The sequence below is a fragment of the Salminus brasiliensis genome, chromosome 23 (assembly GCF_030463535.1).
Source record: "Salminus brasiliensis chromosome 23, fSalBra1.hap2, whole genome shotgun sequence".
In the NCBI taxonomy this organism is placed as follows: Eukaryota; Metazoa; Chordata; class Actinopteri; order Characiformes; family Bryconidae; genus Salminus; species Salminus brasiliensis.
The window spans coordinates 4,716,794-4,743,810 of record NC_132900.1 but is presented as its reverse complement, the minus strand read 5'-3'; the positions used below and the strand labels follow the sequence as shown (position 1 = coordinate 4,743,810).

The window sequence follows — 27,017 nt, the reverse complement described above, 5'->3', positions numbered from 1 at the left end:
CAGGAGCACAGGTCTGCTCACTGTGATGAAGACGAAACGGCTCACGGTTGACTTGACTGATTCCCTGCTTTATTGGAGGCCTGAGGCCTCCAGCTCTTGGGAAGGCCTGTGCTTGACTGTTGGTTTTATGAGGGACTGGTGCCCTCTGGTGGTGGTACAAGTGGAGGTGCAGCTCGCATTCATTTTTCAGACAGGTGCAGGATGTGGCTGAACATGAAGATGACGGAGGACAGAGGAGTGCAAGATGGAATATTATGCACATAAGACCTGGAAATCCCTAAAACACAGTTAGTCTTTCATAATTAAAATAAAAAAATATTAATATAATGACTTTAATCCAGTACTAAGGGATTTCACTGCCGGTCTGTTACTCAATACTCAGCATTTCTGTCCTGTTGCTCTAATAATTGTACTTAAATTGTTTTGTTTTTAAAAAAAAATAAATAGGGATGGAGTTGGACAGGTGCCAATCCAGGCTTATATTAATAAATAGGGTATCTCCTATTTTAATCCTGATCCAGTTCTGAGACTTTATTTTAACCATAGTGTTTAGAGCGTTTCAGTGAGAGTTTTATAAAGGGTCAGATATTATGGTCTCACTGAAACGCTCTAGTGTCCTCAAGCCACCATTGACAGACATTATCTCCAGCCGGCTGCAGCAGCAGCAGCAGTGCGGACGTTCTCAGAAGGTAAATAAAGGAGTTGAGGTTCTGCAGTGTGGAGCTATTTTACAGTGGAACCTGAAAACAGACCATAATATCTGACCCTTTATAAAACTCTCACTGAAACGCTCAGTTTTACCAGCGGGAGAACCGCAGAACCGCTCACTCGCCTTTCTCTGTTTATAAACCAGCACTGAAGAACCCATTCAGAACCGAGTGGAGGCTAATGCTAATGCTAATGCTAACACACACACACACACACACACACACACAGCACATTCACCCACTATAAACCAGCTACTGCACACCAGTAGACCCACAACAATCACTGATACCAGTCCAGAGTGTGTACCACTACACACACACTCTCACACCCACAGGAAGTGATCAGACTGCAGTGTTGTAAAGGAGCTGGGAGCTGATTGGTCAGGGAGGAGAGTCAGACTGGATTATCAGATATTAAACACTATAAAACATCATTTTAAGAAAAGTCTGACTAAACTAAACCAGTCAGTCCAGAAAGTCTGATTATAGAAACTGAGACTGAAAATAAAGGATTTTACTGATCAGATTAATCAGCAGCTCTGATCTGATCTGAACTGTGGAGCTGGATTATTTACATAGACAAAGAGATCGGATCGGTCTCGTCTGACACTCAGCATTAAGAGGCTTCTTTAACATCCAGTGTTATTCTATGGGCGCTCTATTGCCCCTGCACTTGTCTGTTATTAGAAATTATATTAAACATTAAATATGGGAGATTTCTGACCTTTTGACCTCCTGGTTATTTTCGCTGCTGGATGTTCTTAGATGTTCCTCTGCATCTCTATAAGCACCTGATCATTGTTATTCTGAGCAAAAGTTGAACCCACAACCTCAGATCCATGGTGTCACACACTACCTGCTGTGCCACTGTGGCACCCCACTTACTCATTAGTTATGGTGATACTGGTCTTCAGTGCTGATGCTGGGAAGACTGCAAGACAGGCAAATGAGCGGTCTCACTAATGCCACTTTTGCTATAAGCACTCTAACCAATCATGTGTTCCGGGGCTTTTGGGTTTCTGGGTTTCTGGGAAAGTCAAGGCATCTGTGTGACCCAACTAATGTAAAAAATAATGTTTATGTCATGATAACAAAGTAGAAAGTTCATATATAGTAAGATATTGTATGTATCAGAGCAATATTCACAGGTAGAAGCTGTGATTGTGTTAGTTATTGATATGATGATATGATTTTCCTTCATTTTTCCTACATTGTAAATGAATACTGAAGTCATCCCGACTATGAAGGGACTCATCAGGAATCATGTATCAGTAAACTTAAAAGTGTCAAACAAACCAAAAGACTATAAAGCATTTAGGAGGCTGGAATCTCTGATAACTCTTGGTCTTCCTCTTCTGGGGTGGTCCTGATGATAGCCAGTCCCATCATAACGTTTTCCTTCCATTACTTGTACTTTTCTACTTCAAGTAGTTTTGAAACCAGTACTTTTACACTTACTTGAGTAAAAAGCTTAAGTTGATCCTTCAGCTTCTATAGAATTTTTTTAAACCCTAGTATTTACTAAAACATCTTATATGTTTTTCTTTGGATAGTTTGGATGACAGAACACTTTAAAATAATGGAAAAGCACTAAATTTAAGGTGTGACCAAACTTTTGACTGGTACTGTATTTCTCACTTGGTGAAGGAGCATCATGTGTGTGATTGAATGTGCAGGTGTGACATAATAGGAGGCTGGAGTAACTTTATGGATACACTGTATTGACAAAAGTATTGGGACACCTGCTCATTCATTGTTTCTTCTGAAATCAAGAGTTTAAAAAAATACTGCTTTTGTTGGAGTAGCTGTCTCTACTGTCCAGGGAGGAAGAAGGCTTTCTACTAGATTTTAGAAGAGCATTGATGTGAGGATTTGATTGCATTCGACGACAAGAGTGTTAGTGAGGTTAGGATGTTGGATGATAACCACCTCAATACCTCATTCACAACTCCCCAACTCACCCCAAAAATTTGGTACCACTGCTCTACAGCTCAATGCTGGGGGGCTTTATAGCCCTTTAGTATACGCCTGGCCTTAGGCAGCATGGCGCCAGCAAGTTCGTCTGTTTATCTGCTCCTAGAGTCCTATTGTATTGGCAGCACCTCTCTACAGGGGCGTTGTGTGTCTATGTATGCGTGTGTGCATTTGCACATCTGTGTCAGCAATGGGTGCAACTCAAAGTAGCTGAATGCAGTCATTAAAAGGGGTGTCCACAAACATTTGGACATATAGTGTATGTCAATGGCCTCTGATCTGACTGGCTGTTATGTGTTGCTCCTCATTCAAAAAAACAGTCCTGATGAACTTCATTGTGAGTGGGAGGGGCTAAACTTCACGGATGTTGCTGAATATACTTGATCTATCATGATCTATCAAAACTGGACTTTTTCAAATTTGTGTAGTTTGTGAGAGTCAGAAACGGAAAAAATGAAGGACTGTAAACCAACCAATCAGCCACATAATTCAGAACACACAGCTGCCCAATATTACAGTTCCCCCTCGTACCACCAGAACAGCTCTGACCAGTCCAGGCATCGACTCCATACGACCTCCGAAGGCGTCCTTTGGTTTCTGGCACCAAGACTAACATTAGCAGCAGATTCCTGCAGGTTAGGACCTGTAAGTTGTGAGGTTGGGCCTCCAAGAGCATCAGTGAGTCTTGGGTGCCCCTGACCTTTTCGCCAATTTACTGGTTGACCTTCCTTGGGGCACTCTGGTAGATACCAAGAACACCTCGCAAGACCAGCCTGATGTTTTCGGAGATGCTCTGATCCAGTCGTCTAGCCGTCACAGTTCAAGAACTTTTATTGACTTGCTGCTCAAGATGTAGCCACCCTGCTAACAGAGAACGTTAGAAGAAGAACGGTCAGCAACATATTAAAAGGATTTTGAAAGGTTAGCCTGTAATCTTACAGGAGCTTTCCAGGAATGTCCTAAAAACATGAGGTTAGAACGTATCAGAGTGTTTCTCACACAGCGTTCCCACGTTTGAAGTAACACTGATTTCACACTAACATATAATATCTACATTCCTTTAAAACATCTGGAAAATGATTGGGAAGGTTATCATCAGCTATATTGCAGGATCGTTCTCAGAACGTCCAGAAAACTTCACGTAAGGGAATGTGGATCTCACCCCTTGGCAGGTACCACTGTAACCAGATAATCAATCAGGAGTTGTTCACTTCGCCTGTCAGTGGTTTGAATGTTATGGCTGATCAGCAGATGCAGTCTGTAGGTCACTGAAAAGAATGACACAGCAATGCCAATGCTGGATAACTGATATCTTAGTATTTATGTACTGCATAATCCGCCCCTCACATCCATATTCAAGACACTACATGAGATATATACAGCACGGTCAGATATACACATCTGGCTCCCCAGGCAGAGATGAGCACATACGTCAGAAAGCCGCCACATGGGCGATGAGAACAACAGGGCGCTCATGCGTATTCACACCTTCCGCCGGTCGTGCGAGTTGCGATTTCCAGACCTGCAGAAGATGCTAATTGGATAGCTTGGTGTCAGACGCATTTTAACAGCTGCACATCCCTTGCCAGTCCTTAATGAGCTCAGAAGACGCTAATGACATCTGAGAACAGCAGATCCGATGGTTTTAAAAAGGGAAGAAATGAAAGGAAGGTTGAAAAAAAAAAACATAACAGAAAACTAGGCATGTGAGAGCAACGCAACACTTCCAGTTAAGGGGTCAGTGAGTTCAGAAGAATGGCACTCTGCTTCCAGAAAAATAAACAACAGTCCAGACAAGTTTCAGACGAAATAGCAACAAACCAAACATGATCTGCATGTTCGTGGTTAAAGAGGTATTCTGTACATGTCTAATAGTGTCTCGCTTTACTAGTTTCTTTGACTGATTTCAACACCAGCTCAAATAGTTTAGGCTATAAAACCTGCAGTAGAGTATTTACCAGTATCATCAGTGTTATATGCACAGTTTTAACCCTCAGAGGTTGCAGTGGTTGGTGTTGTGCAACAGATAACAACGCTACCTGCCAGTGAGCTGCCACACCATGTGGGAGACTGGGGTTCGATTCCCGGTCTGGGTGACTATGCTGTGCTACACCAATAAGAGTCTTTGGGCAAGACTCCTAACACTACATTGGCCCACCTTTGTGGGTAAGAGCATCAGTTAAATGCCATATATGTAAATAACATGTAAAATGTCAGTTATTGTTGGGTGCAGAGTCTGCCCAGCACCAGATGTCTGGACTTCATTGAGGCCAAAAAAAACAACCACATATCGCTCTAATATGGAGCTATATATGAAATGAATTTCATGCAGTGGTTGTGTACAAACCCAAACTGGTCTATCTGAACATAATCAGTGTTCAGGACGTGTAAAACGACTGCTCTTACAGCAGTGAAGGATCGCTGCCCATGTTTAATTTACTGAATGTGGAGGGCCGCCTTTTTCAACAACCTACAAAAGACAATTTTTCACTTTTTAATCAAACACCAACGTGGTTAAGACATCATGCACCGTCTTTTCAGCGCCTTTTCAATGTCTTTTTGCTGAGTGAGAGAGACCAGTTACATGAGGAGACCGGCCACTGGTTAAAACATGAGTGGGAGTTCTCGTAACGCCCTTCAACAAAAAGAGCCAATCAGCTTGCGAAGGAACCTTCCCTCGAAGTGAAGATCTGCGCGAGTGCAGTGTACAGGACAAGCGAAAAATCTAAATCTTACTTTTGTGAATTTAGGTCTGATTTTATCAGTGAATTAAAATCTGGTTCTGCAGCAGTCATCTGAGCTTCAGTTTCCAGTAGTTTGGTCTCTCCGCATTCACAGAGCCAGAAGCCAGTATGACTGGGACTAACTGGTGGCGTTGCAAAGACGGCTTCTGATTGAACAGACATGCCTATAACTTGGTATGATCGAATGTAGAAGAAGTGTAAAAAGTAACTTAGTATGACGCTGAAGAGGCTAACGAAATGAAGAGGTCATAAATCTGGTGGCTGAGGTGATAGAGGTTTGGATTTACAGGAACTGACCGAAGTAGCTGCTAGATCTAGACAGTGGTTGTGGATAAGAAGGGCTGAGGTTGGGTGGGTAGGGCCCAGTGCAGGAGTAGCACGGTGGGAGGCTGTTTTTTGCATATGCTGTTGACATAGTGTTGCTGATGTCGTGTACAACATCCACATGGAACTGGTGGCACAGAGCATGCATTAACAGTGCCGGGGGAGGAGGGGGGGTAGGTATGATCTTAGCCACCAGGGGGGCTAGTGTAGTTTTACAGTTATGAGGGGGAGCAGGTCTGGGATGCCAGACCTTCCCATTGAGCATTCCAGAAGTGTACTGGGCTTAATTCAGCAAAACACTGATGAAGGGAAGTGCCTACCTCATGACCCCTGTGAAGAGCTTACAAGGTAGAGGGTGAGTTAGAATATGGGTGCAAGGAATGTGCTGAGCCCTAAGCAAATTGATTTACCGGCTTAGAGATTAGTTCGCCGTTTGAATGATAATCAAAGAATCTGCAGGTCATTAAAAACTCATGCTCAGCAAGGGTTTAGCTTTACACTTCAGATAAAACGTATGTGAGCAATTCTGGAAGGCTCTGTATGGGTCAGTTTTTGTTGTTTAGCTTAACTCTGGACTTCTAAGGGTTAACTGTGTAAAACACTGTGACACTGGGATGAAATATGACTTAACTGGGTATATTTTAATAAATATATTATTTTAGTTTCAGTGCAAAGTCTGATCAAATGTAGTACATCTCAAGCTATACTAATTCCAATGGATCCAACATGGCTACATGATTACATTACAGACAGTTCTGTAGTCTATATGATATAGGAGAATATAATAGGGATTATTTAGGAATTCATTATAATCTTAGACACAATTTTCCTAGGATTTACGGTAAGGAAAATCCTTTTCCTTTAATTTTCACTGATGTCCTGAAAATTTACCCTGGAAACACTTTCCTCCACACTCCACTTTCAGTGACTATAAGATGATGCTCGCAGTTTCAAACCCTTCAAACACAGGATTGAAGGTTATAGATTGCAGCTGGCCCTGACTCAAGGTCCTTTATCATACATGTATACAGCCACATTCACACAGGCACACGTACACGGTTGCACAGAAAGAAAAAGAAATAGCATAGATATGTGGTTAAGGCATTCAACGAAATATTGCAGGTAGAGTTTTGATCTCTTTGTTGGAGAGAGATCGCTGTAGAAGTCCTTTTCTGGTTGATTGCCATGAAAGACCTTGTAGATGGAGAGCGTAAAACCTAAAGATGAACGTATGGTCGGTTCACACTCAAACGAAGATGTGGGAGGGGGGGGGTGAAATGCTTGGAATATTAAACATGAGCAAAGCAATCCTCTTTGGAAACAAAAGGACGTATTTGGTTTCAGTTCGTCAACATAAATGAATATTCTGAAGGAACATGAGAAGAGTCCACGCTTTTGTATGTAGTACATATAATAAGTTGAGGGATACTTCATTTTCAGCTGAAAAGGTCCGTCCTTAAATGATGACTTGTTCAGAGTTCCTTTGAGAACTGTCCCAGATTGAGAAGTTGTGAAGTCTCAAAATGGCTTCGGATAGCATCTACACAGCAGCTCAGAGAAAGAGTGGACACCACGAGGAGAACGGCAGCATGCTGTCTGTTTCCATTTCTCCTTCCGCCCATCCGACTGATCCTAATTTGAAAGGAGTTCTACACCACCGCTTTGGCAAGAGACAATGGCATGCCCCTTTGAGGAGGTTTCTTAAATGCCAAGAAGATGGAAGTTGGAACGGGGTGGGTGGATCCTCTCTGTCAAACCCATTCCTGCATGGACCACTTGAGATTTGACACAAGTTTAACACCACTGGAGAGAAACAGTGTCACGTTCCTTGTATTAAAGGAGGTTTCCCATTTGACAAAAAGTCTTGGAGCACTTCTTTATCCAACCCATTCCAGCCCTGACCGTTTGCAGATCTGATAGAAGTTCTACACCGTCCCTTTTGGCAAAGAAACAACAACGGCGTCTCTCATATTTAAGGTAGGTTTCTCAAACCACAAGAAGTCTAGGAACGGGGGATTGGCCCCCTTCCTTTTCAAACCCATTCCTGCATGGAGCGTTTGCAGTACAGTATGTGCCGCTGAGTGTCCTTCCTCTTCACCCGGAAGACGGTATGCAGTAGGACCATCATGCAGAGGGCCAGAACGCAGGGGATGGCGATAGCTACTGCTTTCTCAGTGCCACCCGTGCTCTCCAGCTTGCGGACGATGTCCACGTCGTCGTGGTCGTAGTGCGGAAGCTCTTCTTCCTGCGGCGGGATCCAGTCCCAGTCTGGGTCTGAGGGGAGGCCATCACAGCCCATAAAGTCCCGCAGGATGGACCTGGGGTAGCCGGGCTCCACCCGCAGCCGATGGTTGTTGAACTTCCAGTATTCTTTCCCCTTGTAGAAATATGTGAAACCTGTGGAAACCATGAGAGAACAATAGTTTACTACTGAAATAATGGGGATAAAACAAAGAATTGGAACTGGATTCCCAATCCAGTAAAACATGCCTAGACTGGCTAGATTTATAAATCTATATATTCTAAATATTCACGTTTTCCTTCTTTTATGCAGTTATTCTTGCACCAACAGGCTTTTGTGGTTCATTATTCTTAAAACTGCTCACTAGCAAACTATCCAAACTGATTTGTGCTGTTGTGAGTGAATGGCTAGGCTTCCGTCTCCTTGTCTAGTGAGTATCCCCCTAATGTACACATTTTAAACCTTTGCTGCTGTTAACAGTATAAACTGTTAAACACGTTACTGACACTGAATGAGCAGTTGATTAGCAGTCTAAGAAAGGCCCACCATTAGCTTTGTCCACAAAGGCACCCTGAGGAGAGTCAGGGATGCCCTTCCACACGGTGATGGGTTTAGGGTAACCAGGGTCCATGCTCCTCATGTCCTCATTGTACCTCCAGTATCTAAGCCAAAGTCAGAAGATTCAGAAAATAACCTGTTAGATATTTTGCTTTACATATTAAATAAATTCAACAAAAGCATTGAGATGTTATTCAGAGAGACGAGAAGATTAAATGGCTTCTGTTTTAAGTAGAAGTGAATGGAAGAGGAAATTTTATTATTTTAATTAAATGAAAAAGCCTTTTTCTTGCCTTCAGAAATCAGAAGTAGAGACTTCAGCTAGACACTGAATGGAAATCTAATGGAAATTTAATTCTATGTAACAAACTACCTAATGAATTATGCAATGACATTATTTGAGCAAAAGGACAGTAATAGCTCTACACTTTTCTTTTAAAAAGTCCACTATTATGGTCTCGTAGCAACACAGAATAAGTGCTTCGATTCTAAGGCAGCTTTACTGACCTGTCCCCTTTGAAAAAATAGGTTTTGGCCACATCTTCCCACCATACTGCCGTCTCGATGTTCTGAGTGGGCATGCCACTGCCGAACAGAGAGATATCCTGAGGGTATGTGGGCTGCAGTGTAGTATCCTTGAACACCCAGAACCGGTGACCTTTATAAAAAAGAAAAAGAAATCCAACTTGTCAGCAGAGTTAGTCAAAAGAAACATGAACTGTGAAATGGCATGAAACAAGTATTTCTTTTTCAAATGCCAGAGACAGAAAGTATTATGTAACGTCGAGAAGACAGCTCTAGCTCGAGCTCAAATCGATAAAGTACTTTAGAGACATAACAACAGACAAACAGATCGCAAAGGAAACTCTTACTCAGTCCGACCTATTAAGTGGATTAGTGACATAACTGAATTTTGAGAACAGGGACTTGCCTGAAGCCACTCCTCCTTACAATCCCAATTCCCAACTCTACCTTTGGTGTCCCATGACGTAGTTTCGGCACCCCACCACCACCCCGTCACCTCCCTTTAACTCATATTTCTCTGTCCTAGCTTCATTTATCAGAGGGGGCTCTGGCCCTCTCTAGGCAGAGCTGCCTGAACTCCAGAACAAATTCTCTTGAGTTTTCCCCTTTTATAATCTCCCTCCACATTACCTATGCTGAACCTATGGTTCAAATTAGGGCTGCAGCACAGGACTTTGGTCCTGTGGTAGGACTAGGTTTTGATGGTTGAATTACCTATTGATCATTAAAGCGAATAATCAATTGTTTGGATTAAAAATTGATTGTTCTGATTATGAATCCAATCCCAAACCAGTCTTATGTAGCTGTCAGCTTTTAAATGTCGCTTGAGGTTGTTTATGCATTTGTTGTGAAGGCAATAAAGATAAAGGCCTTTTGATGACCTTTTCTGCTAATATAAAAGAAACATCAAGGCTGGGCAAAGTAGCAGCTATAAAACATAGAACAATACTATGATGTATAATAATTATATATAATATAATATATAATAATAACATAATTATAAATTTAATAATTAACCTGTTTCCCCTAATCAGATTTCCCGTAATTTAAGATCTTCCTTGCTACTGTGGTCGTTGGCTGCTCACCGGGGGTCTTAAGATTTTTTATGTCTTTTTATGTTGTTGATTTCTTGTCTTTTACTAATTACAGATTGTGTAAAGCTTCTTTGTGACAACACCAGTTGTAAAAAGCTATTCAAATAAATTTGATTTGATTTATTCATGATTCATGCCAGTTTTCCTATTACTATGATTATGATATATATATATATATATATATATATATATATATATATATATATATATATATATATATAAAGGGAGATAAATGTGAGACAGCAATTTTAGCTTCAGTTTGTGTTATGTATTACGGTTAAAGTTTCGTTTGTATTGGTGACTTTTATTTTGATGTGGTCATAATAAAATAATAATTTACATATAATCCAGGACAAATCCATGACTGTTTAAATCAAACAAATATTTATATCACAGAACATCCAGGATGAGGTCTCACCTTTAAAAAAGACAAACTTGCCCTCGCTGTTCTCATAGACTGCGTCAATTTTGGGGGGCAGGCCTTTCCAGAAGTAGCTGATTTGCATGGGGTACCCGGGCACCACAGAGTTATCCCGCACCCTCCAGAACCACTGGTCCTAATGACAGAGAGACCCATTACAGTGCATGTTAATGTATAAAGAATAACCCTGAACCTTACCACTTTAAGATGTATTTATTTAAAGCTCCTTGAAACATGAGAAGAATGTCTGCTGCAGATTCTGAATGCTCTCTTCACACCACAGTTGTGTAAAATGTGAAGTGGTTGCAGTTGAAATCAGGTAAAACTGAGATGTCTAATGAAGTTACTGTGTTTTCTACCTTGAAGACGAACAGCTCTTGTCTTAGGATGGCCAGTGTGTTGAAGCCTCCATCACAGATATTGGGCTTGGAGTTGGGGTGGGAGGGTTTGGACCTCTGCGGCGGCCGATGAGGACGGCTCTGGCGGTCGTGCTTACGGGGATCCGAGGGAGGATGCAGGCGAGGAGGTGGGGCTGTTGTGAGCAATCTGGTGGGTTGAGGGTTTCTGTCTGGAGGACCTAAAATCAGCCAGATGAAATTAAGTGTACAGCATGAAAAGGAAAAATGTAAAAGGCTCATTGACTCCACAATCTTTCTTGCATGTTCTAATTTTCTTCCTAAAGTCTGCTTATGATATTTGTGCCAGTTTATGTTCTAAAAACAGACATTATTTATTGTTAAATTACCATTTACTCCTTTCAAATTAAACTGTTCAGCTGTTGTTACTTAGACTGTGCCATTGGACTCATGTAATGATCCTCTTGCATTTCAAGGACAAGCACAAAGGAATTGCTCAATTCTTTTAAAGACAGCCTTATCAACAAAGACAAGGAAACAGCCCTCATGCACTTGAGAACAGACTCAAGCTCTAGACTTCAGTATCTAATCATTAAACCATACCATATATTTTCTGGATGCCCTGTAGGTCATCGTGAGGCAACTTGAAGCTCTCTGTGTCCATGTACTGGTAGAAGGGTGCCATTATAGCAGTGGGGTCATTGGAATGCTCCAGTCCTAGTGCATGGCCCAGTTCATGCACTGCCACCAGGAACAGGTCGTTGCCTATGGTAATGCACAAGGATAAGTGAGCTATATGCACACACACTGTTACGCACACACATTTACACAATCTAGATTATGGTAATGGACCTGCTATTGCCTTTTTCTGTTGTTTTGTTTATGTTTATGTTTTGTAATACTCTGTACAATCATGAAATGCAGCAGCTGGCCTTGTGGTTCAGCAAGTCTTTGAATGTGTGCCTACTCGAATGTGTGTGTGAGAGTGTATGTGGCGGAGGGGGTGCAGTCAGGTATAATCATGTCAGTAATAATCTGCGGCACTGGCAAGATAACATCCAGCAGAGAAAGGCTAGGGGCATAGAGGAAAATCACAACATGCATGCGTGTGTGTGTGTGTGTGTGTGTGTGAGTGTGTGTGTTTTTGTGTGCATGCATGTGTCAGTGCATCAAGCTGTCCAACTGGGAGCTGGATGGATCGACACTGAAATCTTCACCTAAGGCAGAATGCTACACTAAACAACAAGCCATGCGAACACACCAAAAATAACACACACACAACATAGGCATGCATGCAGAGGCTTACAAACCATCTGACCGTACACTCTCTTTTCTCTGCTACTGACAGTGGCATTAAAGTGGACTTTTACCAGTGTCCACATAAGTGTCCACATAATTCCAATTTCCCAGCTGGTTAATAGACATCGTTATCTGGTTGAATGGATGTTGTGACATCTGCTCAATGTTACAATCCAACGTCTTTCTGACATCAACCTGGTGTGTGAATTGCAAAAAGCTGTTGCTGGTTATGTGAAGTGTATATATATATATATATAAGTGTATATATATATTCTCCTTTCTGATCTAAAAATGTAAACTGAGCTCTGCACTAGTGGCTTCCTCACAACCCACTCGTCCCCATACTATACTCCTAGTATAGTATCGGATCCCGATACTAACAAAATTAGCTGGATCAGGTACTGGATAACTAGTCCGATCCAAAGGACCGTTCCATTCACCCAATTCTCTCACCGCCGATATTCTAGGCTCCATAACCCAGGATCAGAGTAATCTACAGACATTATAACCGAGAAGGGAGGAGCTGCTAGCTCCTCTTTAGTCTCATAGACTTTGAATTTCAGAATAAAAGTCCTTTTCAGAATAAAAGAGCCCAGTCAACATTGTGCAACAAGGTCCAGCACAGTTAGTAAAGTTAGCAAAGTAATGATTACGTCAATCCTGATGCCTTAAATCTGTCCCAGATGGTCAGGTATAGGGTTTATTAATTCAACAATGGTATCGGATAGGTACCGGGTATTGACCGGTGCGCAAAATTCATGTTTCGGTATCTGTACGGGAACAGAAAAGGATGGATCGGTGCATTCCTAGCTTACACCGGTTAACACAGCTCATGCAGTAGCATAAGGTTAAGATTAATTCCTGATAATATGGACAGAATACATGCCTGACTACATTATCCTTACAGCTCCAGGAATAAGAAATAAACTTCGGACCCCAAAAAAGCAATGCCTCATCAACTACAGTTGCAGTACATGTAGTACATTTTACTTCCATCTCTTCCAAACCTTGTTGTCCTCTTGTGTAATCTTGGCCAAGCAAGCGGCCTGCCTTGCTCGGCATATAGAAAGTGGAGCAGCATTGCAGTCCGTATGGACAGCAGTGCAGACCTCTATGAAGAGCGCTTAATCAGAGGTAGGAATTATGCGAGGCACGTGCGGCGTAAAAGAGGACAACAGCAGCAGACAGTAAGTGCGTCTGAGCGCTATCAGGCCGGCAGTCAGCGGGACAGAGCAAGCCGAGCTGCCAGTATTCATTAGGGGTGTGGCGGAGGTGCTCAGCCCTGGCAGGAGAGCATCTTAAAAGGCCTCTGTTGTCCAGCTCGACTCGCATTATTGAAGCTGAGTGCCTCGGAGTGCGACTCATGGCAAAGTGAAGGATCTGATTACCCCTCGGCTAATGGATGCTCACTGCAAACTCGATGTGTCAAGCAACACCACACACACAAACACACCTACACATACGCAGAGCCTGCCACCCACAAACACACATAGACGTGGTGTTAAACAAAGCCACAAACAAAAACGGTGCAGCTCATTAAAATACAAATTAATCACAGCATGCAAATGAGGCGATTATGTAAATGAGTGAAATTATGCAAAATGTTGCTGCTTTTAGTTTTGACAGCACGCAGTTCATGTGTTTCAGAAGTACAGGAGAAGCAAATTCCTGATTGTAGTGTTTAGTTAGATCACAGGGTTGGGCAAAATAGTCATACACCTTTATATGTTTGTTTTGCTACTTATTGATGATGATTATGATTAATATTATATATTATTTTTAATCGTATATTATTATATATTTAATAATGACTTAAAACAAAAAGTATCTGATCTGATCATCAAGGACAATTATATTTGATCAAAAACTAATTAAAAGTAGCTAGTTTGTGATAAGGAAAGAAATAATGTTCAATAATGTTGGAAAAAAACAAGCGAAAAAATATGTAAAAAAAACACCCTAACCTGCCGTTCTCTCACCATCATGGTTGGGGTTGCCCAGGGTCCAGGGTTCGTCGGAGTCAAAGTGTGTGTCGCCCCCTATGCCAGGCCCAGGGAAGTAGGCGTGGGCCAGGAACCCTCCTTCTCCGTCAAAGGGTGAGCTGTCGCCATGGAACCCAGAGGCGAAGATGATGGTGATGTCCACGTCCCGCTTGCCACTCTCCAGTGCGCTGTAGGGGACGGCCTCAAAGTTCAGCGGCGTGACGCCTTGCCACACATCGAAGGCCCGTCTGATGGCCTCGTGGGTCTCCCGAGCCCCCACCTTAGGGGTCACATTCTTTATGCTGAGGGGAGAAAACATCCGATGTTACTTACCTGAAGTTCAGCTGCATCCATTCTTGATTATTTCCTAATTACATCGTTGTAGGTCAGACATTTACACCCCTACTAGTTATTTTACCATAGGTACTGAGTACGTCTCTGATCCAGTTTATGTCTGGAAGAGTCTTTTTACACCTTTATTTAAGTCAGAGAACTTCCACCAAGGATTTGTTCTCATTTCCATACATGCCCTGGAGAGGGAGTGTGACCGTATTACAGCACCCCTGCAACAACCTTATGATTAAGTGTCTGACTTCAAGGCCATAACAGTATTTACATTTGCATTTATATTTAGTCATTTGGCTCAGGCTCTAACAGAAATGTGCAAACAGCCAAAGACAAGGTGATAACAAGTGCACAGAGAATCAGAAAGGATTCATAACCTAAAGAGCTTTATGTGTGAGCTATTGTGAGCTCCCGTCCACACATTTTAGGATATTTTCTAAAGCAGCCTTTTTTTCTGCATCTTGGCCTCCTGTCCACACAAGCACAGCATTTTAGCAGACAGACAAACTGAGCTTTGGGAGAACAGCGTCTCTGTCAGTGTCACTCCAGGTCGGAACGCTGCTACTGCACTATGTATCTCTGCAGAACTGTAAAACACTGTAAAATCCCGTAGTATTACTCTCCCGCCTCAGTCCACATGCTTCTTTACCTACAGATGCTGCTTCTGTCTCTCTCAGCTTGTCAACAAATGCCATAAGGTGGCGCTCAAAGGGTGATTTGTATTTGATTTGATTGTGGTGTGAAAGTGAATTACACTCCTCTACTGCAGGGGGAGCCGAGGAGCAAGAAATATTAAACTTTGTAAGGCTTTAGAGTCCCTTGCTAGGTTGGCACGATGAGTTCAGAGTTTGTGTTGACATAAGCGGTCAGACGAAGGTCAGGGGTATTGCAGTGTTCAGCCCTGTAGTGCTGAGTGACCTGTAGTCTGGACCCCTAACTGCAACACCTTTACCTAGAATTTGGCTTGGAAAAACTGCTCCTCCGCATGCTTGCTGGTCAAGTCCTAAGAAACAGTGGGAACCAATCAAAATGGACCAATGTCTGAAGTAAATTACAGTATTAATCCTGTAAGAAAGTTTAGAATGCATGCCACTGCTGTATAATGACCTGACGATATTTGAGTGATGGTCAGCTATGGTGGCCCCTTTCTGGCGATGGATGAACAACTAGCTGGTAAACTGTGTAGCAACAGCTGATTGTGAATCTGCACCTATCTAAGTGCACCTTTATGGTAGCTGTTTCTGGTAAAATGGCCAATGAATGTAGGTACAAGGTAGGCGTAACTAATAAACTACTAACTCAATGTATGGCTTATCCACTTCAATTTTATATGATTTACGCTTGATAATTTAACGAGAACCAAATCGAGATAAATAACCTACATCCCAATTACATCCACATGGAACGACCGAGTTCGAGAGCGATCAATAACTGTGCCTCGGCAGAGTAGGTCACTCAGATAGAATATGACCAGGGCCGGTATGACATCTTACCACTGCTTTAAAACAGAACACAGGGTATTGATTTTCTACCGCCACTGATCCAGGACCAGCTGCCTCTTTTCAGATCCTTACTATAATCATCATAAAAGTATCCACGAAGCCCGTAGCCTCTGCATAGCACAAAAGGCCAACCTCTATAAACACCCGAACAGGGACCATTAAAAAGATGAACTGCCTTTAAAAAAAAAGAGAAAACAACTTAGGGAAACGGGAAAGGAGCGGTCTTCCACCCTCCCGCACTTCCGAGAGCTCAAAAGTGAACTCTCCGAAGTGGCCTTCCGCGGGCAGCAGCTTTGCTGAACTCTGCACATTGAAGTCTTTATCTCTCGCTGACAGACAGAAAGAAACGGAAAATCTCCTTTGGCTCCTCCATTCACTTCTCGCTCTTTAGAGACCTGTCAGCAGACCGTTCCCGTCTGACAGGCCTGGGCCTCATTTACATTCCATTTGCATAGTTGTCCCATCAATTAAAAAAATGGATTTAAATAAATCATTTCTGTTATCAGCTGCTGTATCCAGGCAATTCTAAATTGAGGTGAGAACACCTATTTCCTCCAAGCCCTTCAGAGCCTAATCTCCAGGAAATTAAAACATGTTCCTTGAAGGTTAAAGAGTCAATATTCCAGGTTATTTTATGCTTCACTATGTCTCTATTGCAGTGTGAGGTGTGGGGCAGCAGAGCAGAAGAACTTGTTTCTCCTAACTGTTCTAGGGGCAGTTTATCAAGACTCTATTTCTGGCCTTCACCATTAAGCACTTAGTATTAACAGCGCCTATAAGTGCTCTGGGTTTTATAGGAAAAACTAGTTTTCACTCTTCAAATTCAGATGTTGACTTTCTGTTTGAGGAAAATGGCAAATATCAGTGTAACATCATGATTTACCCCCCCCCCCCCCCCCCACCACCCTCACTGCATCACTGCCTGGTTTGGGACCTGCACAGCCTCTGACCGCAAGTCCCTCCAACGCATTGTGAGGACAGCTGAGAGGATCATCGGAGTCTCTCTCCCCTCCGTCATGGACATTTACACCACCCGCTGCATCTGCAAAGCAACCAGCATTGTGGATGACTCCACCCACCCTTCACACAGACTGTTCTCCCTCCTGCCATCAGGAAGACGGTACCGCAGCATCCGGTCCAACACGACCAGACTCTGCAACAGCTTCTTCCCCCAACCATTTACCCCAGGAAAAAAGGGGAAGCATTTTTGCACAAAGCATTGCACTAATAACTTTACTTTACTACCTCACTGGACTCTATTTATTACACATTGCACAATTTGCACACTACCAGCAATTATTTATTATTCTCTGTCTGTACTGTGTTGTGTTGCACTTGTGTTTTGTATGCACTGTCTATGTTGCACCATGGTCCTGGAGGAACGTTGTTTCGTTTCACTGTGTACTCTGTATGTAGTTGAAATGACAATAAACCCACTTGACTTGACTTGACTTGACTTGACTTGACTCACTACCCATTTTAATCTGTCTGCATCCTATTTATCTTATATATATTATATATGGTACATATTCTATATATTCTATACTATATATTCTAATCTAGTAGAAAACCTTCTTCCCTGGACAGTAGAGACAGTTACTCCAACAAAAGCTGGATCAACTCTTTGTAATACCCTCGATTTCGGAAGAAACAAGGAATGATCAGGTGTCCCAATACTTTTGTCTATATAGTGTGTATTGACAATATTTTCCAGCTAGGCTCCATTCTGTTAAACAGTCCGTAAACACTGGTAAACACTTTCTCCTCTAAGTTGATTTACCCCCCACTACCACCCTCACTACCCATTTTAATCTGTCTGCATCCTATCTATCTTATATATCTTATATATTTGGCATATATTCTACATATTCTATACTTACTACCTCAGTACCTGCTGTGTTCCATGTTTCATGAAAGCTGTCTGCATAAAATGTCACGGCATGTAAAAAAACGTCTACGTACCTTATTCTCACTACCCATGTGCATAGGTGCATAAAGATCTATGCACCTTATAATCACTACCTCTACTCAGTAACTACTGAGTCATATTTATTGTATTCTAAGACAAGACCAGACAACCATACTGACCATCAGTGACAGACACATTTTTAGCTTCCGCTTTTATCCCATCCGTGCAGTGAACACACACACACACATACACACCAGTGAAACACACACAGTGGACAGTGAGCACCCATGAGCCTAGAGCGGCACCCACTGGCTTGAGCAAGGGTCTTGCTCAAGGGCCCAACGGGGCAGCTCTTACCTAGCCCAGGTATCGAACCCACAACCCTGGAGCTCTAACTGCTGAGCCACTGCTGCCCACTGTATTGTCTTTTAGTTTAATGTTGTCACCTACGTCTGCACATTGCACTTTTGCAGTCTGTCCAGTATTACTTTGTTCTCTTTTGGTCCATGTTGCTCCTTTTGTTCTGCGAAAAAAGCAATTTCATTCCACTGTGTACTTGTACAGAGCTGAAATGACAATAAAAGCCACTTGACTTGGCTTGACTTGATTTGCACTTGAAAGCAGTATAGCATCATAACTGCTTCTGATCCAGAAACCTGTGACATTAGGTCCATCCATATTTCTGTGATCATCTGTGCAGAAACGAGGCAGTTGGAACAGGCACAGAATATATAGCACAGGGTAACACAGTGGGGAACCCTCCACTGAGAAGGCTAGGGTTCAGTTTCCTACCTTGGCAAGCATGCTACGATACTCTAGTAAAGAGGACTTGGCAAGACCTGCAACAGTGCATTCTACATTCTCCTAACTCTGCATGATTAAACGTGGATGTGTATTTTGCTGTGGAAAACGCATTGGTCTGATATGGACAGAGGCCCCATTATTGATGGCTGTGTGAGTCAAACACTATCTGAGCAAATAACAGTATAGCTCTTACAACACAGCTATTACAGCAGTGTCAAACCTCGCTCACCTGTATGTGATGTGTGTACGCTGCCACTTCTGACCAGTGAGCGCATAGCGCCGCTTCCGTGACCGCGAGCTAGATGAGCTCTTGACCTGATCCGGGACCCCACATCTTGGCTTCTTCATCCAGCTGTGAGGGGAAAACACAATAATTACAAGACGAACTGGGGCGATGCAAAGGCTAGCGGGTCCGACAACGCAAACCAATTATCCGCATCCGTGCATAACAGCAATCGAATGTTTTACAGTGTCAATATGAGCTAATGACACAACCTAGCGGGCCTAGGTGTTCAGATATTGGTGATAACACTGTTAAAAGTTTTCTATACTGCTAAGAAAATAGGATCCTGCAAAACCCACAAGGGCTCATGTATTGTATGAATTTGTTTACGTATTAGTTGCGGTCATTTTCAGAGCTGAGGAAGGGAATGTCTGTGAATCAGCTATGGTTAAACTACGGTGTTCCCTTTAATACTTTTGGAATGAGTTGGGAAGTTGGGGACGAGGTGGGGTGGTGATCATCCAACCTCCTGACCTCACTGATCCTTATAGCAATGCTACTCCAAAATCTAGTAGAAAGCCTTCATCCCTGGACAGTAGAGACAGCTACTCCAACCAAAGCTGGATCAACTCTTTCAAACAATAAATGATCAGGTGTCCCAATACTTTTGTCCATATAGTGTGTATTGACAATATTATTGGTAGAAAACATTGGTAGAAGACTGGTAATAATGGTGTGTTGTTGCATGATTAGAATGAGGGCATGCATAATGTCATGTTTGAGTGCCTGAGGACAATGTCTGTGTGTACTCACGCTATAGTGCTCTGATCTAATCTGCCCGTGACATTGAGGCCGTAGACGCGCTGCATGGCAGCGATGGCCGTCTGCACGGTCTGAGCTGAGCGCAGGACAGCCATGTTGGGTTCAGTATGGTGCAGGTAACCATACCTCTCTAACCAGGCCTGGAAAACAGAGAAGAAAGAAAAACATGTCTTAGAGGAAACATCTACATCTCAGTTTTCTATTCACTGGCACACAAAGGAAGGTCAGTTCAGCACTGCTGGTATATGTATGAAAAATATACAGTGAAAATGTTCACATATGAAAGTCTGTGATATTTGGTGTCTAAAGTTCTGCTGTAAAACATGAAAAGACGACTTTTTGATAAGTGAAAGTTGAAAAATTACATTGTTTTTAGGTTGCTTCAGCAACTGCAACCCAACTTCGATCCCTACCACCCCCAAACCTGCATCGCTACCCACGACTGCCTTCACTCAGTCCTTCACTGCCGCAAGAGCAGTCGCCAAAAGTGACCTTTTTTCTTATCTTTCTTTTCCAAGACGTCAATATACTACGTTTTTGAACAGCAGCACTTATGTTATCCGACAAAAATACCACTGTGGGCTAAATTTGACCCAACTCAGACAGACTAGTCTGACTAAACACAGCCTAATTTTCAATGTTTCTTTTTGGGCTAAAATGGTCCATGACAGGTCAACCACGATTTACCCCCCCCCCCCAAAAAAAATAAAAATAAAAACACGTCCATATGACAACTTGTGATGTCATGATTCCACTTTTCTTCTCGAATACTAATACCGATATTAAAACCTTTGCTGTTGGCCAATGGTCCAGCGGACATAAGCGCTGCCATTATGACCTGAGGATAGCTAGGTTTGAATCCCTTCAGCAGCCGGAGCCTGAGACAGCACAACTGGCCTTGCTCTCCCTGGGTGGGTAGATGGCTTTCTCTCCCCCCACATCACTGCAGTGTGACGTAGGCTGGCACGGGTGTCTGCTAGCTGATGCTTTAAAGCTGGGTACCCAGTGTTTTCCTCCAAGGTGACATTGCATTGGCAGTTCAAAATTTCAAGAGGTGGTGGCTGGTTGCGCATTGTGTGTGTCCTGGACATTACATGTGATTGGGGGAGAGTACTAACAAGTGGGCTGGTTGAACAAATAAATAAATGCTGCTGTGCTTTACAATTATTTGGTTTTGATTGAAGCACTTTTAGGTGAGCCTCTAAAAGTTAGCACTGCTGCCCTTCAGCTACTCAATTCCCTTTTCTGATAGAGATACCTGCCCATGCCAATATGCCGCCTCTACTTTACTCCTCAACAGGGGAACATTTATAGCTAAGGACACAACTTGTGCAAAACCATGCTGTGTAAAATAACAGATCATGTCAACAAGCACAACAATCTCCTGCTAAATTTGTTACAAGCTCGGATCAGATGACCTTGTTTTGCTCCAATAGGATCTAAGATTTCTTCTCGTATCAATTCAGCAGCAATACAGGGTATCAGATCAGTGCCACTGCTAAAAAAAGACTGTCATGCCCATCCCAAGAACACCTGCTGCACCTCACACACACCTTTACAGCATTTCTTTGTCATGACTATGTAAGACTATTCAAGACTGCGGCACTCTCGCTATTCTTCGTGAGGTATTGTCTATGCCTGTTTGTAGCTTTTCGGAGCCCTCTAGTCACGGTCTTTGATCTTTTCGCTTGTTATTTTGACTGCTCTCCTGTTTTCGTGCCCTTTGGGCTCGGCTGTCGTTGTTTGGATTACTCTGCGTTCGACTTGGCCTGTTTTTTGGATTATGGTATCTGCCCTGAGATGCTATTAATACTTTGGGTTTACATCCAACCTCCATATTCTTTGCTTTAGGGCTATGTATAGCGGGGAGACCAATAGAAGACATTGCTTTGATTTTAGATTACTTTCTAATTCAATATCCTCAAAAGAATCTTTGAAATCGAAACACGAATTTTTGATTTTCTTGCCGCCGGCTTCTTTAAAAGAGGTTCGGACCCGAATTTACGTGAAGCTGCTTTGTGACGACATTTGTTGTTACAAATAAAACTGAATTTAATTAGATTTTTTGGTGCAGATTTGTTTTTCAGTTTGCTTTACTTTGTACTGCAACACCATTGTGATACGAATGGAAATGCGGCTGCCGTCATTTTCCCCAGGCTTTACGTTTTCTCCGGCCAGAGCATCATGGGCATCCGCGATATCATACACATATCATAGTTACTTTGATTTTCCTCTGATATGGAAAAGCCTCAGCTATAACTGACTTGGTTATGTCACTGTCTTAAATAAGCTTTCACTACATCACTAGCCTACCTGAGTCTTAATGTCAAATCAATGACTAAATACCCAGCATAAAATATCCATCCAATACCCAGCCTAAGGCTTCAAAGATCCATGTTTTTAAAGTCTTCTACTGTTGACCAGTCAGTCTTCAATAAGAAGTCATAAACTACACAATACTGTTGTTGTCACAAGACCAATGTTTAAAAAAATAATCTAAATAATTCAACATTCTCGATATTTTGATCAAAGTTTGAGTGAAGAAAAGTGACGCATGAAAGTTGAGGACTATATTTTGTTGTTGCATTATCTGCTAATGAGACTACAGCTGGAAGGTGGAAGACTGTGGTGCATGACCGTGCTGGAGTGGGCTGATGGCTGACTGCAAATTTTGGTGGTGAACGGGCCGTAAGCCTGAAGTCACCACGCCCAATGTAGAGCAGCGGCACAGCACTGCCTTGAGTGCTGGACCCCCTCCAGTACCTTTCGTATGCGTCTGGATATTTAAGTACTGGTATTTGAGATCTAGGACTATAACTCTAGTGGCTGAACACAATCAAACCTAATCATCTTATAGCAATGGTCCAACAGCTGCCCCAGAAGAGCAGTCGCACTTACTGCAGCAAAGGACAACCCTATTTTAATGAATTCCCTTGATTTCAGAAGAAAAGCTGGGTGAGCAGATGTCCACAAACGTCTGAATCAAAATATCTGAAATCAAATAATTATGTGAATCAATTTGGCTACAATGGAAACAGAAGTCCACGCGTGGCCTTTAGTAATGAGGTGCTCTGCTCTGAGATGGGTAACTATAAATCAACCTCTGCTTATCACCGGCAGGAATGAAGAACATCTTTTATACGGAATAAGGAGGCTCATGTGATTAGGGGAGAAAAGGATGAGGCTGTTCCACAGTCGGCCCAAGCAATTAATTTAACTGGCTTAGTTTCAGCTTAGCGTATGGCTATTAATGTCATATAACATGACATTTCAATACTGAAGCACATGGCAAAGGACAGAACATATAACTGCTGTTCTTTATAGTTCTCGTTAATGGCGCAGTGCTTGTGGTTCACATCGATTCTCAAGCAGGGGATGTAACATCTAGGCCTCTCTCAGAGCGAGAGAAGCTGATTACTTCTGGCTTTTAATAATTCATCAGGAGAAAACGCAGAAGCAGCAGGGGTTTGGCTTGTGTCTAGATACACAGAGGGGTGTTACCATGGTGAGAGCCATACATGAAGTCAGCACTGTCGTCAGATCCTCAGCGCGCCTCAGTCACGCCGACCAGCCCACTCGCTTTAAATATAAACACATAACGCAGGCACTGAGAGACAATGAAGAATCACTTTAGCTAGTACAGTACACAGCGTGGTGGAATCCGAATAAATATCAGCAGCAGGTACCTACAAATTCATCCACAAAGAAGAGTGTGAACCAATCAAGTGCAAAACCTGCAAACATAACCATTATTATAACCAACAATAAACTAGTTATGATTGTGGGCGTCATCAGTCTGAAAAACAGGGCCATGATCAAAGTGGAACAGAATGAACAAGCTCATTTTATTCACAAGATAGAACAGAACGCTCTTGACCTTCATCGCTTCTGATCATTGTTAATGGCAGGGTAATATTTGAGTCATGGTAGAAAGCAAAGGCCCTGAAGTCCTAAAGTCACTGCTACCTGACTGGAGGGGCTATAGCAAGGCCGATTTTTTACACCCAACATCAGGCTGACTTCAGGCTTTCGTTGGCTTTAAAAGGAGTCATGACTCCTTCAGGTTTGAGCTTCACTTCCATGACCTTGCAGACCTCAGATATCAGGGACCACAAACATCAGTGCGAAGTTTGATTGTTTAGTGTGCTCTGAAAAACATCTGGGGCATGGCTTCATGAACAAGGAACACCTTAGTAACGACAAGAGGGCGGGGCTACAGACTACACACAGGTAGAGAAGAAAAAGAGGGGGCAGGACCAGCAGAAGAACATAAGACTGGGAAAAGACGGTAGACTAGGGTAGACAGAGAAGTGCAGGAAGGCTTAAGGGTGAACCTTGATATTTGGCTAATTTAAGTGCTGGAAATACCTCAGTCAGCCAAAACATTAGCACCACTGACAGGTGAACTGAAAACCATTGATTATACTCCTCTACACTGGCATCTGTCAAGGGGTGGGATACATTAGACAGCGAGTAAACAGTCAGTTCTTGAAGGTGATGGAGGTGTTGAAGCAGGAAAAATGGGCAAGCCTAAGAATCTGAGCCACTTTGACAAGAACCAAACAGACAGGGTCAGAACATCTCCGAAACAGCAGGCAGGTCTTGTGGTCAAAACTGCTCCAAGGAAGGACAAGTGGTGAACCAGTGACAGGGTGATGGGCACCTAAGGCTCACTGATGTGCTCCATGGAGGCCCCACCTCACAACGTACAGGACGTAAAGGCCTGCTGCTAACATCTTGGTGCCACATACCACAGGATGCCTTCAGAGGTCTTGTGGAGTCCATGCCTCGACTGGTTAGAACTCTAGTGGCGGCATATTGGGGGACCTACTCGATATTTACAGATGGCCTAATTTCAAAAGGTTGTAGCTTAATGCAGATTTCACAACACCATCCAGTTCATATCAAATTTCAACAGCCTTCCCGAAGCTACAGACAATTCTTCTAGAGGAAAGTGAGTTAGACGTCTACAGAAACGAGGTAAACAGTCATGCTAAGTGGATCAGCAGAGGCTTTAACAAAGATCACGCTTCGTTCTTTTGGTGAAGGGAGAGCGAGTAATTGGACACAACTTGACGTTTATCCATGTCCAATGTTTCATCTCATCACATTTGGTATGGAGATAAGTGTTTAGCAAGTCAGCCTGCTGGTGCAGTGTTCAAAGTGCTTTGTCATGTTGCTCTCCCCTGGATCCTGCCTAAATCTCATCATTTAATGACAACACGAAAATTAGCAGCGTGGGGAAGCTAGGGAAGCTTATTGCGGCAGATGGTGGGAACGACAGAAGGAAAAAAAACCTGAAGCTCTTGAAAGAGTGACAAGCATTTCACCAATGTCATTTCTCACAGCTCAAGTAAACACTGAGACTAACAGTGTAAAGCACAGCCCATATGTATAAAGGTTCAATATGTCTCAAAATAGAGTCTTCCAGATCACAGGAAAGGCGAGCCATCAAGAAAGAGAGGACTGATGTGTGCAGCCGGGCGCGGAAACACTCTTCTAACTGCTTCAAACCAACGATACAGAATGCATGCAGAAGATCATTATCCATAAAGAGTATCGACCAATCCTAAGTCCGATTCCATTTTTGTATTTTCATAGGAAACATAATCACACACTGTGCTATAAGTACATTTACGTTATTAAATCCAAACCAGTTTAGTTAGATATTCTAGGCTGCCAATTAAAGCCACATCCTTGGTGGTCTAGTGGCTAGGATTCAGTGCTCTCACCTCAGTAGTTAGACACTGGGTTATTGATTGCAGGGTTGTGGGTTTGATATCGGAGTTTGGGATATGCAAAGAGAAGAAATTTCTTGTACTACTTAGTATAATGAAATACTTGGAGGTGGGGGGTACTTATTTAACAGCAGTTTTATACCAGGAGTGGCACGGCATGGCCAGTAAAGTAAAGTAGTGGAACATTTGATTTGCTGGTTCCTATAATATATTTTGTACATGCCACTCACTGTAATCTGCCTAAGCTAGCTTCAAACAGCTGCACAGCCATATTTAATGTGCCGCAAACTGTGGATAAAGTACAAACAACAACCTGTATTGGATTCTGTGTTATATTCTGGATTAATCCCCTGATCTATTTATATGGCTGTGCTTTGTCCAATCCTGATCAGGACATCCAACAAATGTTCTGTTTAAGGCTAAACTTGGGTTAAACATTTATGACTATATTTTATATAGACAATGCTGTGTTAGCACATGAATAATATATTTTACCTACTTAACAGGAACTGCCGCAGAACATATGTGTGGGACCAATGAGTTGGAATGGCTCTAAACACTACATGACACTAGTATAGTTAAATGATCCTCCTTTTGGGTACTGGGGTTAGGTTACGGTTACACATAGGCATAGCAATGTTGGCGCATATAGAAAAGGGCTACATTGTTAATGGAAACCAGGTCGTCCTACCTAAAGTATCTGAGCCAGTCGAGGCATTTTTTCACATAACAGTTCTGTCTACATTAAGCTGAGGAAGATATAAACAATACATGGGCCTTTAAGGCATGCTTTCAGAAGGGAACATGCTCTAAATATAGTTATAGTTAAAACAGTTAATTTAGCATCTAGCTAATGCACATAGCAGCTGAGAATATGTAGTAGGCCATGTGTGCAAGTAACACAAAAGTAGTGTGTTCAAAATCCCATAAACTGGCCATTTCAGAAGGCAATTCAACTTACTGACAGCCTAGCACATCTAACCTTAACTGAACTGGTTTTGCTAACAGTAATTTACTCTGCGAGGCCATGTAATCAACAGAAGCACAAATATCAGATTGAACTTGGCATCAGCAGACGAAATACCCTGGATCGGGATCAGGGGCAAAACAACTTAATCTGAACATCCCTTTGGAAAAAAAAGCAATATGCTATTCTCCTTCACAGCAACCAGCCACCCAGTTTCTCTCGCTCTTTGTAAGAGCTTGTCTCTCCCTCTCCACTCTCGTTTGCATCTTGCAGCAAAACAGCCAATCAATGAGAGCAGCTATGCGAAGCACAGTAGCGAAATGGTGTTGCTGCTGTACATTAGCTGCTGCTGTCTCTACACAATCGAGGCGTTTGGCACTTTCTCTTGCAAGATGCCACTATTAGCTCATGTTGCTAACATCCACATGTCTTTTGTCATTATCACTGAGCAGAGCTCCCCTGCTTGGCCTTGTGGGATTGC

At 42.6% G+C, this 27,017-nt stretch overlaps 1 protein-coding gene across 3 annotated transcripts in view; it reads right to left on the bottom strand.

Annotated features, from left to right (window-relative positions):
* Positions 1-3,979: 3,979 nt before the first annotated feature.
* The window catches only part of mmp16b (matrix metallopeptidase 16b (membrane-inserted)), a 29,711-nt gene continuing 6,673 nt past the window's right edge, over positions 3,980-27,017 (bottom strand). For 2 of the 3 annotated variants that reach the window (XM_072668650.1, XM_072668652.1), the window contains exons 2-10: positions 19,823-19,971; positions 19,016-19,138; positions 14,209-14,528; positions 11,549-11,710; positions 10,949-11,166; positions 10,587-10,725; positions 9,057-9,207; positions 8,538-8,653; positions 3,980-8,146 (exon numbers count right to left, since the gene is read on the bottom strand). In XM_072668650.1, coding sequence (XP_072524751.1) covers positions 7,782-8,146; positions 8,538-8,653; positions 9,057-9,207; positions 10,587-10,725; positions 10,949-11,166; positions 11,549-11,710; positions 14,209-14,528; positions 19,016-19,138; positions 19,823-19,971 — 1,743 coding nt within the window. In that variant the 3' untranslated portion in view covers positions 3,980-7,781. The remainder of the gene's footprint in view (positions 8,147-8,537; positions 8,654-9,056; positions 9,208-10,586; positions 10,726-10,948; positions 11,167-11,548; positions 11,711-14,208; positions 14,529-19,015; positions 19,139-19,822; positions 19,972-27,017) is intronic. The other variant, XM_072668651.1, reaches the window with a different exon arrangement.